At 42.3% G+C, this 14,111-nt stretch overlaps 2 protein-coding genes across 3 annotated transcripts; both read left to right on the plus strand.

Moving 5' to 3' along the window:
- The first annotated feature begins 33 nt into the window (after positions 1-33).
- On the plus strand, positions 34-1,892 carry LOC125005074. Its single transcript, XM_047580041.1, has 2 exons — positions 34-440; positions 1,176-1,892. Exons 1-2 carry the CDS (start codon positions 152-154, stop codon positions 1,589-1,591), a joined length of 705 nt encoding a protein of 234 aa, XP_047435997.1. The 5' UTR covers positions 34-151; the 3' UTR covers positions 1,592-1,892.
- A 630-nt stretch (positions 1,893-2,522) lies between these two features.
- tspan5a (tetraspanin 5a) lies at positions 2,523-13,843 on the plus strand. Of its 2 annotated transcripts, XR_007112414.1 has the most exons (11): positions 2,523-3,071; positions 4,679-4,729; positions 4,808-4,954; positions 5,035-5,205; positions 6,227-6,352; positions 7,067-7,114; positions 7,196-7,312; positions 7,410-7,471; positions 9,173-9,286; positions 11,299-11,339; positions 11,426-13,843. XR_007112414.1 is itself a non-coding variant. In XM_047580027.1 (10 exons), exons 1-9 carry the CDS (start codon positions 2,991-2,993, stop codon positions 11,309-11,311), a joined length of 816 nt encoding a protein of 271 aa, XP_047435983.1. In that variant the 5' UTR covers positions 2,533-2,990; the 3' UTR covers positions 11,312-11,339; positions 11,426-13,843. The 2 variants fall into 2 exon arrangements, 1 of the variants encoding a protein (XP_047435983.1); XM_047580027.1 differs by lacking the exon at positions 9,173-9,286 and having other exon boundaries at positions 2,533-3,071.
- Positions 13,844-14,111: the final 268 nt, after the last annotated feature.

Genomic DNA, 14,111 nt, shown 5'->3' on the forward strand with positions numbered 1-14,111 from the left:
CTGACAGCACCTGGGGTTCTTGAATTTCTGTTTCTCAGCACAAGCCGTTACGCTGGCCTGGCAGGTGGAGGCTTCGGCAGCAGCAGCAGTGGAAAAGAAAAGAATTACAGCATCAAATCAGAGCTGAAAACAGAGTAAATTCCCACTCAGAATGGTCCACAGAGGGCAGCGTTTGGGCTCTTTGGACGTAACACTGGTTTTCCTCCTGGTCTGCTCCGTCACGGGCTTCCTGCTGATGGACGAACGTCGAGACGCAGAGGACGACCAGGAGCTCAACAAAGCTATTTTGGAAATGCTACACATCAAAAAAGTGTCAGCGAACCACCAGGCCAAACCGCATCCTTACATGAGGAGAATCTACCAGCATCTGGACTCACTAGAGGCGGAGGACCTCGGGAGATCGGACGGGACGCTGGTCCAGAGTTTCCGGAGCGTTGACGGTAAAGAATTGGAATTAAACTCAACTAACTGTTTTAGATCAACTTTACAGAGAACCATCAGTGTATAATCAGAAATGACTGAATGTCTTACTCTGGCGTGACCTTTCGTAGCCTTGGCAACAGGAGGAAGTCACGTGACTTTGTTATGGAGTGTAAGAGGAGGTTGGGGTGGATGGACGGGTTTACAAAACATTGGACATAAGAGCCATAAGTTTTACACATGTCCAACCATGTCAGCTGCACTTTTACAATTGGAGTCATGAAAAATAAAGTACTTACACAGATCAGCCACAACATTATGACCACCAACAGGAGAAGTGAATAACATTAAAACCATCTTGTGACAGTTCATTGTTCTGTTAGGAAACTTTTGGACCTGATATTGATTCATGTGGATGTTACTTAGACCAGACACCCCCCACCCTATAGCAATATCACACACACAAATGGATTAGGAACAACTAAAAACAAAACAAAACATGAAGAACAGCACAAGGTGTTGACCTTTCTTCCAGATTCACTAGATCTTAAACTAATCAAGTATCTGTGGGATGATCCACCATAGAGGTCTCCCCAAAGACCGCCCCCTCCCCGCCACTAACAACATCACAGGACACCTTTAGAAGGTCCATGTCCATCCTCAGATCACAACTATTCTGGAGACCTACACGATATTAGGAAGGTAGTCATAATGTTATGCCTGACTGGTGCCTTTCATTCTTTGGATCATTCCAGGTCCACCTCACGCTCCCCAGGGCTGGATCTGGTTCAACGTCAGCAGCGTGAACCCCTCCATGCTGGGAGCAGAGCTGGTTCTGTTCAGAAAGACCCTCCACCCCGATCCACTCAGCGTGACCGTCGCCCTCCACAGCGTCACTGCTTCACGGGGAACTCTCAGCGAAAGCCCTGCTCTCGAGGAGAGACAGCTGACCTTGGACCAGCGGCCCTCGTCCGGCTATGACGTGTTCGACGTGTCGGCCGTTCTGGCCGCGAAGCCTCTGGACGTGGTGGGTTTCCAGCTGCGATACACCGACGAGAGTGGGAGCCTGGTCCTCCATGAAGTGCTGACACAGAGCCTGTACTGTCTGAACAGAGGCTCTCTGAGTGAACCCTTGCTGGTGCTTTACCAGGCACACCCTCTTCAGATCTGACTCTTTTTTTATTAAACCTAGTCTAATACGTTCGGTGTCGTCAACCTCTGATATGAGGTGTTTTAAGAAAAACTTCTCAAGGTACTTTGAAGGTGTCTAGATATGCAGACGATATGAAGGTTTATTTGCATTTAAGTTGTGCATGAGAGAAAACTTTAACACAAACAGTAGCTAAACGTAATCGATGAGCAGTTTAAATATGACATAAAATGTACAGTTCATAAGTCATGGGACCATTTTAATTCCTTAATTTCCTCACATTTGTCCCCTTTAAAGACAAATCATCAGGGCCCAGCAGGGATCACGACCACATATTTTTGCAAGTAAACTATGTATTAACTATGAAATATTGTTTTATATATATATATATTACTCTGGGATGTTTCACCTTTCATGTGTATTTCAGTATTATAGTGTGTAAAATATTGTAATCACATTTGTTTGTGTGTGTTTAATTTGGTCTATTCGAGAAGAATTCATGTAGCGTGCTTAGTGTTTTAATGTGTGGTTACTGCAGTGTGTGGACTTCTTATTAAACACAGAACTAATTTTCACCAACAGGCAGATTTGTTTATACGGATAACAGATGAGAGGAGATGAGACAGGACTTTATATAAAATACAATATTAAAATAATACAAAAAAAAAAAAATAAAAATTAAAAAAAGAAATAAAAAACAAATAAAAAACAAAAAAAAATAGTATAGGGTAAGATAATACAAACGATATAAAAGTAAATATGTTAAGGTAGAAAAAATATACACATATTGCAACCATTAAGTAGCTAACCAAAAAGTTATCATTTTTTTTAATAATAAGAAAAATTTCCTATATATTTAAATTTGCGCAACAAGTGTATTAAAATGTTCGATATACATTTAAAAAAGAAAAAGAAAGAAACTCCTAAAGCGTGTTAAATAATCCTTGGAAACGGTGTCGCTGTTTTTTTCCCAGTACTGTTACTATGGAAAACAACACCGGAAGTGCTTCAGCTCTCGCCTGATGTGATTGGTCGAGGTGGGTGCCACTCAAATCTCTCCCCAACCAATCAGCGACGACCTCCACCGCCATCAGCGTCACCGCCTCCTCGAAACCGCTATTTGCAGCAGGAGAGAAAAAAAAAGCGGAGGCTCGTTTCTTTTTCCTTTTTTCCCAAAAAATATTTTGCGGTTTGCGGCTTTTTTCCTTTTTTTCTTTCCTGGTTCGGGAGAAGAAGTGAGCGGGAGGAGTGCGCCCGTCTCTCGTCCTGCCGTCGTCATGGCGCAGAGGCGACTTTGAAGCCGAAAATAAAAATGCGTCCCCGGAGCGTTTGAACCTGTTCCCTCCCGCAGCCCCGCACAAAGCCTGTGGACCAGGCCCGTGTTTTCTCCACGCACCGGGACGCCGACGATGCTCGAACAATGTCGGGGAATCACTACAAAGGGCACGAAGTCAGCTGCTGCATCAAATACTTCATTTTTGGATTCAACATCCTGTTCTGGGTAATTTATTATTATTATTACACCCCACGCATTCCCTGTCAGGCCCGTTATCTTTCAGCTCCCACCAGTGTAATTGTGACCGTGTTATCATGCCAGCGATAAAAGCTGCAGCTCAGTGCAACAGCAGCTAATCGGCTTTTTGCAGGGAACTGACAACTCAGCTGACATCCATCCATAACACACAACACACACACACAACGCACAGCACAACACAACTAAAAGTGTGCAGCCATTTCCTTCTGTTGCATTGAAAAGTGATGCCGATTAACGCGTGTACCTCGGTACTTTTGAGGTTCACCGGTTCGGTTCGTCTACAAGTGCAACACACATAATAATTAGCTTTTGTCCTCATTAAAAATGTGTGTTTATACATTATGACATTCGACTTTTCAGGCTTTTAATGAACAATTAAAAACAACACGATGTTCTGTACGCTCACAGCAAGTAGAGCGCCCCCTGGTGGCTGGAGGCTGCAGTAAAAGTCATAAGCTCCACCCCCTTCATGTTAGTGGGTGGGATCTTTTTTGAGATTTTTTGATTTTTTTGTGGTTATTTGACGCCAGAGAAACAGGATGTGACATCATCATGATGATGATTGTCAGCTGCCCTGATGAAATATGCATTAAAAAGAAGTGATGTCACTCTCGTTTTTGTCCATATTTAAAAAGAAAAATAAATATATGTATAAATATATTAGTCATAATTCTTCAGTGAAAATTTATAAAACTGAGATTGTATACAAAGTGGACAAATGACAACTTAAAAGTGAAGCCAAGGCAAGTAGAGCTCCCCCTGGTGGCTGGAGGCTGCAGTACAGGGCATGAGCTCCGCCCCCTCCATGTTAGTGGGTGGGATCTTTTTCGAGATTTTTCTTTTTTTTGTGGTTATTTGACGCCCGAGAAACAGGATGTGACATCACGATTGTATAACATGTATAAATACATTAGTCTTAATTCATCGATGAAAACCTGAACAGAAATATGGTGTCTTATACGCTCAACTTAGAATGTATAAAAAAAACATGAGCTCTTCTTAAGTAGAGCTCCCCCTGGTGGTTGGAGGCTGCAGTACAGGTCATAAGCTCCACCTCCCTCCATGTTATATTGCTGGTGCATATTGAATTTTTTTTTTTTTTTTGAGGTTATTTGATGCAGCAGAAACAGGATGTGACATCGTGATGATGACGATTGCCAGATGACAAACACACAAAACACTTATTATGTTATTACGTAATATTAGTGAGAGGGTTAGCCCATTTCTGAAGTAGAGAACACAGGTTTACTGGAGCCAAAGTACAAGCTACGATAAGCTAGCGATAAGAAAAGCCTTAATAAATCTCCAGGGGACGACATTTTTTGCTCATTTATGATTGGATGTGGACTCGAAACGGCCGACAATGAATATTAAACGATAGGATCGAGAGAGAAAAAATTTGATTCCTAGTTAACGGTGTTGAGAAACTACTTATGACAAGTTGAAAAGTTTTTTTTCTAGCCGATATTTGGTTTGGATACAGGATGAAACTTGGTGCCCTCCAACTAGAACTGCAACAATTATGTTCTTATTGATGAGAGAATGGAAGTTTAACGAGATGTGTCTGTTTCCAGCTGCTGGGCATGGCCTTAGTGGGCATCGGACTGTGGGCATGGAGTGAGAAGGTGAGTCCACTCAGCTACTATTAGTCATAAAACCAAGTAATACCAACCTTACTGAATGCATTTGTCCGTCCTCTCCAGGGGGTTCTGTCCAACATCTCGTCCATCACGGATCTGGGGGGTCTGGACCCGGTCTGGCTCTTCATGGTGGTGGGCGGGGTCATGTTCATCCTGGGCTTCGCCGGATGCATCGGGGCGCTGAGGGAAAACACGTTCCTGCTCAAGTTTGTACGTCCCACGATGAGATCGGCTCAGCAGCGCGGAGAATTCACGGATGTTTTTCAAGTGTTTGTTTTTCTTCGCTGCAGTTCTCCGTGTTTCTGGGAATCATCTTCTTCCTGGAGCTGACGACGGGGGTGCTGGCGTTCGTCTTCAAGGACTGGATTAAAGACCAGCTCAACCTGTTCATCAACAACAACATCCGGGCGTATCGGGACGACATCGACCTGCAGAACCTTATTGACTTCACTCAGGAATATGTGAGCAGGAGACGGCCGTCACTTCCACCTCCTCCTTTTTCCAGCTTTTCCCAAAGCTTTCAGCCACATCTACTACTCTTTTAGTGTATAAATGTTGAACTTGGACCTCGGGATGTGCTGAAACTGAATAGCACCATTAGATTTCTGATGGTCCACATGTAATATTTATGTACTGATTAAAACGAAGCCAGATGTGACATGTGTTGGGACTAACTTCCCATGAGGAAATTAGAAAAATAAGATCTTCTCCGTTTATTATTAGACTCAGACTGAGATCAGACAGTGATACATTTACTTCTCTTTTCTTTGGCAGATATCTGTAAAAATATAAAATATATCTCTGACTGATTTTAAATCTGTTGGTTCAGTCAATCACACAACAGCTCTTCACCTTTTTTAAAATAATTTTACAGTTTAGATGCTGTTAAAGTCTATGATTCAAGCTAATGCTGCTAATCTTCATGTTCAACTATCACTTTCTGCCACTCAGTGGCCGTAACCATGGAGACTTCATCCAGCTGTGACATCATGTTCATACCCTCTGTTATATTTCTATACATTTATTTTTTCAAATTTCATCATTGCTTCATTTCATTAACTGAAACCAGAAACAGTAACTGCTGTTCTTTGGTTTCACAGGAGTTATGGACATAACACCCAGACTTACACAGAAACTTGTTCATTAAATGTATTGTTCTTCTTTGCACTAAAACAAAGCTATTTATAGGTTAATGTGCTGTTGTGGTATTACTCTGGTCTCCTTGGGATCAAACTGGACTGAATGTGGCCCCAGAGCTAAAATGAGTTCGACCCAAGGATCTAGAAGTTTAGAGCAGGCGTCTTCAACTTCTTTCAGGCCAAGGACTGATGGAGAGATTAAGTAGAGTCAGTGTGTAATATGTGGCCTTGTGATTGGCTCAGCACCAATAGGGGCGGAGTCATGTGTCATGTGTCCTTCTGCCTCCATTTATTCCGTTACTAAAAAGTATCTAATCAACCAACGTTTCTCCCCTGGCTGCAGTGGGAATGCTGTGGTGCGTTTGGAGCGGACGACTGGAACCTGAACATCTACTTTAACTGCACTGATGGAAATCCCAGCCGGGAGAAATGTGGCGTTCCCTTCTCCTGCTGCACCAAGGACCCAGCGGTACGAAACCCCGGCACTCACAGCTGACACATAGGACACACAACGTTAACACATTTCCCCTGTGAACCTTAACCTCCCGAGACCCGAGCTGTTTTATTTGCTAAACATTTTAAATTTTTCCAAGGTATTTGGGATCAGTAGGCCCTAAGAAGTATAAAAACTAAGCATCATCTGTGAACAGGAAGTGGTAGTTTTTGGAAAAAAGAACTATGTCCTCGTTAGGAGTGGGTATTGGTTAAGACTTCACGATACGTATCACGAGTTATGATACGATACATTATGATATTGCAACACGCTTCTTCAACTGCCTCGCTCACCAATGCAGAGAACGCCGCTCCACAAGGTGGCGCTACAGCAACACCTTGCAGAGTGGAGGCGCAGAAGTTGTTCAAAACCTTAATTTTTCTTTTAAAATCGATATGAAGACGTTCAAAATTGGTGTATCGAAACGCGATATATTGCGATATCGATATTTTTTCCCCAACCCTAGTCCTCATATGTGGACACTGGGATTATTCATTATTTGTATTATAATAAAGTCACCAATATGTAACAAAATATAACAGTTTATTTCAAAACCCTGAACAAAAACTTAATGTCCTCATATGGGGACGCAGGGTCTCAGGAGGTTAAAGCGTTGCTAGCATGCTAGCATGGCTAAACCTTTAGCGTAGCAGCTCCCTTCCTAAACAGGTTTCCTCACTGTGTCTCTAGGAGGATGTGATCAACACCCAGTGTGGATACGACGTCCGAGCTAAACCCGTGAGTAACAAATGTTCATTCAGTCGTTTTCTAAGTTTTCCACTGTTTTTTAAAGACTAACCTAAAGTGATGTTTGCACAGGACGCGGAGCAGAAGGATCACATCAACGTGAAAGGCTGTGTGCCGCAGTTTGAGAAGTGGCTGCAAGACAACCTCACCTTAGTGGCCGGGATCTTCATCGGAGTAGCTCTGCTGCAGGTCAGCTCCATCGCTCTGCTACTCACTGAAACAAAATACGAACCAGTTGATTCTTCTGGTTTCCAACGTGTGTCGTTTTTTTTTTTTTTGTCTACAGATTTTTGGAATTTGTTTGGCCCAGAACTTAGTGAGTGACATCGAAGCCGTGAGGGCGAGCTGGTGAGAAAACCTCCACTGCTTCACTCCAGGAACTCATTCATCCTCATGCACGCAGCACTTTTCATCTTTTCTTTTGCATCCGTGTCTTTATGTCATTTTACGTTATGCATTAAAAGTCTGCAGTCTGTTTGAGAAAGGACAAACAAAACTACTGAGAAATACTACTGGGCTCTAAAGTAGTCAAAGTCCATTCATCTATTTTGCTTAAGATCATCCATTGAACATGTATGGACAGGATCCATAAATGCTGCACAGGTCATTCAATTATTTTAGCTTCATGTCTTTCACAGTGTGTGATGCCAGGTTCATCATATAGGAAACAGGAATCTAACCCAGCAGCTGCCAACTTTGACTTATTTGGGGTGGTGAGTTGTTGGTTCTTTAGTTGGGATGTCGCAAGGCAACAATTAGGACGAACTAACACAGGCTAAAACCAGAAATCCAGAGTCCAGTTCCCATTCTTGGCTTGGTTGCCAACGTACGTTTTTCAGGGTGAACTGGGATGTACATCCTGTGCTCACCAGTTAAATAGAATGAATCTGTTAATTCACGTGGTATTTGAATTACCTTTACTCACAGTGTTTTGTTTTTATTGACAAAACTCACAGTGTTTCTGAATGCTGGGAAGTTGTGCTTTTGTGTTGAAGACTTTCATGACATCTCGAGGGTCTAACTAACTTCATTTTTATCAACAAATTCCTCCAAAAAACTCTCTGGCAGCTTTTTGTTTCCAGTGTTCAGCCACACTTTGAATTTTGTCTGTTGGTCAATTACGGTAATTCAGATACCACAGGCTTTTTTTTTAATGTTTAGATCTTAAAGGGTCAAGGTTCTGTGGTACACAGTAACCTACGTACGTAGCCTACATTGGTGTGAGCCATTTCTACTTCATCAGTCTGGCTTACTCTGTAACAACACCACCCAAACACTAGTTGGCGTTGTGTCTCCTTCATACTTCTTAAGCGACAAGACGCAGAAAAAAAAGCTGTAAATCAGTCTAAAGTTTCGTAGAAAGTAAAAACTCACCCATAAATCGCAATTCACGCCAGATTAGAGGACCTCTGTTAGGAGAAGTATGGTGTTATTTTTACTTTACAAATCATGGACACGAATGATTCACACGGGATTAAGATCACAGATGACCTCAAAGCCAGCAAAGTTAGCAAACACCAGAGAACATAAGAAGTTATGATGGCAGTGTAAAGATAATTAAGGTAATTAACTGTGTAGAGTGAAGCAGCAAGAAAATACAGTGTCACAGAATGTCAGTGAATGCCACGTACGTAGTCTTGAAAAGGGGCGTCGTCTTATATTCAGGCCAATACGGTAGTTACATTTCGGGGGAGGTGTAGGTCAACTACAGCGCTAAGCTCTGCACTGTTGCCGTAGCTACAATGTCAAACTGACGTAGAAGCCTGATCCGCCTGTTACTACTACGTACGTTTGTCAATTGGTTTGATTGGTGTCTTGTTACCATAAGTCCAGTCAAAATGGGATGAGACAAAATAGATGAATGGACAAAAAAAAAAAAACAATCCAAGGCCCCAGTGAATCTCCTTTGAACTTTGAAGCAGAGATAAAGACGACAGACTTTCCATCACCAGCTTTCTTATCAGTGTCAATTCAAATCTTAGTTTGGGTTGTTTGAGCTCTCCATCACAAATCACGCCTCATTCCTCCTCCTCCTTCATGCTTCATCAGGGTGCCCCCCCCTCTCTTCATGCGCCGACTCCCACCACCACACTCCAGCAAGAAAGCGTCGGCTTACTACTCATGAGAGGCGCACACATGCTGCATGTGTGTGTTTGTTTGCTGGTGGGTGTGATGGATCCATTCGCTCTTTTTGTGTTTTGTGTTGAGCGTTGCCGTCCCTGTGTGCTGTGTGGTGCGTTTGGGGTTGTCATGCTAACCCTACGAGTGTTGTGTGCTGTTGTCCCTATTTAATGATGTTTAAACGGCAATCTCAAAGATTTTCATTTAAATAAATGAACTAAACGCACAGGATTAGTTTTACATGGGGACGTAATGTGAGAAAAAATGAACCTCCCTCTGAATTCTCCATTTACTAGCTATGGTTCTGGTGGCTCTGCTACTTCCCACTTCGCTCCACCACCTGTCACAAGGACATTTACACCTCCTCACTTTCAATCTTTAAGTCAGTGTTTATGTCGTTACTGATGTGATGAACGCGTCAGTTCTTGACATAATAAAATCCAACATATCTAAATATATTTCCATCTCATCGTACACCACCATTTCATTTTCCTGGTGTTTTTTTTTTTTTCCGCAAAATCTCAACTTTACACCCTAACATCCTTCCAGACTTTGACTTAGTTTGTCACTGTAACGTGGGTAACTTGTATTTTAGAAATTACAGACATGGCCGATTCACATGAGATCAGGATCCCACACGACCTCAGCAAATATTCAAAATTACCAGCGTCCCCAGATAAAACTAGTCCTGTGCAAACAGGACCTGAGACATAAGTGACAATAATCCAACCCGGACCAATGGCAGTAACTCAGTTAAAATTACAAGTGGTGTGGTTAGTGACGCTTATTCTATCCTCCATCTTTCTGCTTTTGGGGAGTATGTAAAGCTAATATTTAAACATCCAACTGATGCCACACACTTAAAATCAGTGCCTATTCACATAAGTTTAGTAAAAAAAAAATGGAAAGGAGATCTTGGAGATTGCCGCTCTGATCAGTGAACTGATTTTCTGAACTGAAGTTTCATAGATGAATTAATTATTTATAATTAAACACTAAACTGTTCAGACTCCACATACGAGGTTAAAAAATAAAATCTGGCCTCCAGATGTTACTACTACCAATGGGCCTGTGAATGGGCCAATACTACCCATGTTGGGAACTAGTCTGTTGGGGAGTAGGTTAGAAACCTTGCTATCAAGTTTAAATGCAGATGTATGAAAAATATAAAATATGTTCAACTAAAACTGATGACTTCAACACAAAATCCAAAACAAATGCAAACCAAAGTAGTGCTCAAGTAGAAAGCACATGTTGAGATAATGTGTGTTGAAGAAATAGAACTGAGTCAGGTGTGTTCACAAAAAAATTCCCCGTTTTCTTTTCTTGCATCCTCCCACAGAGAAAAGTCATTTGTTTTAGTCCATATGAGGATAAAGGATGTCACATGCTCCACGAGAAGCGACGCATTTATTCTCGACACATCAACTGGACAGAATCTTTTTCTGTGATTGGTTGGAAATTGGGATTGGGCGTGGTTAATGTGGCCACTCCATTAGCGTCCAGGTGCTAATATTCACAGTGTGACCGCTAATCTCTCCCAAGTACAGATCCCAGGCGTGACCCAACGGACACGGCCGTCACAATGACTGGCCGACATCCGCCAATAATAAGAAAAGTTCTGGCCTATCTCCTGCATCTCCCACAATGCCTTGCGTGTATACTGCAGTGGGCGGACCGTATGAGGACTCAGCCACTTGAGTTTCTCGGGAATGACCAGACCTAACCAATTGCTCACTTCCTGTGGAGCTTGTAACAAGCTTAAAACGTGTTAGTGTAAAAATGACAAAGTCCTCGCATGCCAGTGATCCTCCTACTGATCTGCATAATCAGCCCTGGAGTCTGAACAATCCTTTCTTTGTAGCCTTTGTGTCTTTTCCACTCAGTCCAGTTCTCTCTTGAAATTCTCGTACGGTCTTCTCTCTCAGGCCCTAGCTAACCCTCCACTCCCTCCTCCGTTATCTGCCTCCTAAAACCCAGGAGTCTTGGATCCTTGTTTCTGATTTAACTCGTGTGTTATGTTTTAATAAACTCTCTTTCCATCTCTTTTCCAGCTTCTTTACCTAAAGCCGAGGCAGCGTTTCCATTCTAACAGGTAATAAAAATACAATTTAGAGATGAAAAGTGCGGAATCACGGACTAAAATTGTGGATATTCATTGTGTTTTTGTTTTGTCTTCAGCTCCATCCTTGAACTCGCCATCGGGGAGCGTTTGGAAGAACCTGTCACTTGCACCATTTCCCTCACTGAACCAGCACCTTTTAGCAAGGCACTAATGTGTTAAACAGCTCTGTATATATATATACACACACACATATATATGTATACATATATACATACACTGTGCGTGACTACTGTAAGGGAAAAAAAGGAGAAAAGGATGGTTTGACGTGCCCTACATGCGGTTTTGTCGTGTAGGGAGTAGGAGTTTTGATAAACCTTTTGATATTAGATCTGTATTTTTCACTAGTGGAAACTCATGACCCGTCACTAAACTAAACACATCGTAGAGGACTGCGAATCTGTGCCTACGAGAAGCCGAGGCATTTTTAATTTTTTTTTTTTTTAACTGACGCACTGTACGAAGGCGTCGCAAAGAAACTTGCACTACATGATTCAAGTAGTCTCTAGGAACCTGAACACAGCTGTTGTTGCACTAACCATGAATTTACCACGGTCCCGGTCGTCTTCAGTGGATGTTTAGTTGAATTAATTAAATGGAGGAGTATAGTAATAGTAGTAGTAGTAGTAGTACCACGGTTTGGACGACCAGTAGTTGATTTCTTTACCCCTCAGGTTCAAACTGTCCTGTCAACGCTACTAGACTAGAAACAATGTCCCTGCAAATATACAGACAAATACATCTGAAGGTAGTAGAAGGTTGCGGCAGGAGGTTTTCTAAATTGCGGCAAAACCTGTGAGCAACTAGCGAGGTGTACTACCTACACCTACTCAGCGTAGAAAAGGTTTCCTTCTAGATTAGTGATGCACTGATCAGGCATGACATCATGACCACCTTCCTAATGTTGTCACGGTCTCCTATGTGACTCCACAACAGACGGGACTCATCAGGGAATGGACGTGGGACTTCTGAGGGTTGTTAGCAGAGGGTCTTTGGGTCCTGTGGGTTCCTACGGATACTTGATCAGTTTGGGATCTAGTGAATTTGGAGGACAGGTCAACACCTTGACCATGTTGGCCCATTGCCCCTTTCCCGGTAACTAGTCTTCAAGAGCTGTGTTTGGTCCACTTGGTAGTAGCGCATTTCCTCTTTAGTATCTCCACCTGCTTCTCCATCTTCACCAATTGTCAAATTCATTGTCATGGATTAATAAAGATGGAACACGTGGAGGAAAGGTTAGCGGAGGAGGTTCCAAGGTACAAACATTCGTACGACTCGGCTTCTACGAAAGTTTCAAATTTGCCGTTGTTGAAAGTGAAGCAGGAAGTAGATACAAATATTAACCGACTGTCAAAAAAAAAAAGACTTTGTGGAGTTGTTGTAGAGTGAGCCAGACTTACGAGGCTACGTACATAGATTACAGCGTCTATGTCACCTCCACTGAGCCTTAACATCCTAACGAATGCCAGGTCCAAATGTTTCCCAGCAGAACACTGAACTGTCACAAGATGGTTTAAACGTCAGTAACTTCTTCCATCGGTGGTCATAATGTTGTGGCTGATCAGCGAGTGTTGTACTTTTGAATTCGTTGCCTGGTACGACGCCCCACTGAAGAATAACCAGGGTTCATTCTCCGTCCCGTTCACACCACGTTGTCACCGTAAAGTTTTCCAGTCGCCTTTTATCTCCCGTTGTATATAAAGTGTGTTTGAGGCTACGCTAACGTTTATAGCCGTTCATCCCTCTGACGTCTGTCTGTGAAGGTTCTCAGTCATCCAGGGTCACGGTGGCGTTTCCAGAGACATTAAAGACACGCAACTTTAAAGTCTGTGGATGCACCACACTTTACATTATTAGTATTATTATTATTATTACTTTTACTACTACAGCCAGGAAGCTAATATTAGAACCATGAGTATTAGAGCATCATTAGAGGATTTTTAAGACATTGTTTTTTTTTTCACATTTTCTTTACTACAGCATTCATGCACTTAAGCAGATTTTGACACAGATCTGATCAACGCAATGAACGAGAAGCTGAAATCTGAGACCACAAGATAAAAACGTTTTTACTGTTTTGATTTAAAGTGATGATCTGAACTGAGCCTGCATTTGCAGTAAAGTGTTGTTTTTGAGAAATATTAAGCTACTTTAAAAGGTACCAACACTGTTTTTTTGTTTTATACTAAATATTTATTAATTTGGTTTTCCGACACTGAAAACGTTCAGCATTGCCGAAGCAGATTTGCTTTTGGAGGTTTGGAGGATGTAAAATGTTTTTCTAACGAGGGTCACGCCGTAAAGACCGCTCACTCGTCCACTACCACCCGTCCCCACTAGCGTTCACCGATTGTCCCACGAGCATTGTACTGTAACTACCTCTTCTCATCTTCCTGTCTCATGTCCTGTTAAAAGAAGAAAAAATTGGCCTGATTTTAATATCAAGTCAAATTAATTAATAAAGCAGACAAAAACACCGAGCGTGTTAGACTGTGTTTTTTTTTTCCTTTTCTTCTTGGCTCATGTGTTTATGTATTGCACCTCCCACACATCGTCTGTCCCTGGACGCCTGTGGTGTCTGTCGCCGCCGATACAAGCAGTCTGTCGACCGGGGGAAAAGAAAATGGAATATAAAAGTTAATTTACCTCCACAGGTGTCAAACATACAGCCTGCGAGCCAAAAGAGGTCCACCAGAGGGTCTAATCTGGGACGGGACATGAATTTGTAAAGTGTGAATATTACAT

The sequence above is a fragment of the Mugil cephalus genome, chromosome 1 (genome assembly GCF_022458985.1).
Source record: "Mugil cephalus isolate CIBA_MC_2020 chromosome 1, CIBA_Mcephalus_1.1, whole genome shotgun sequence".
NCBI classification, from domain to species: domain Eukaryota; kingdom Metazoa; phylum Chordata; class Actinopteri; order Mugiliformes; family Mugilidae; genus Mugil; species Mugil cephalus.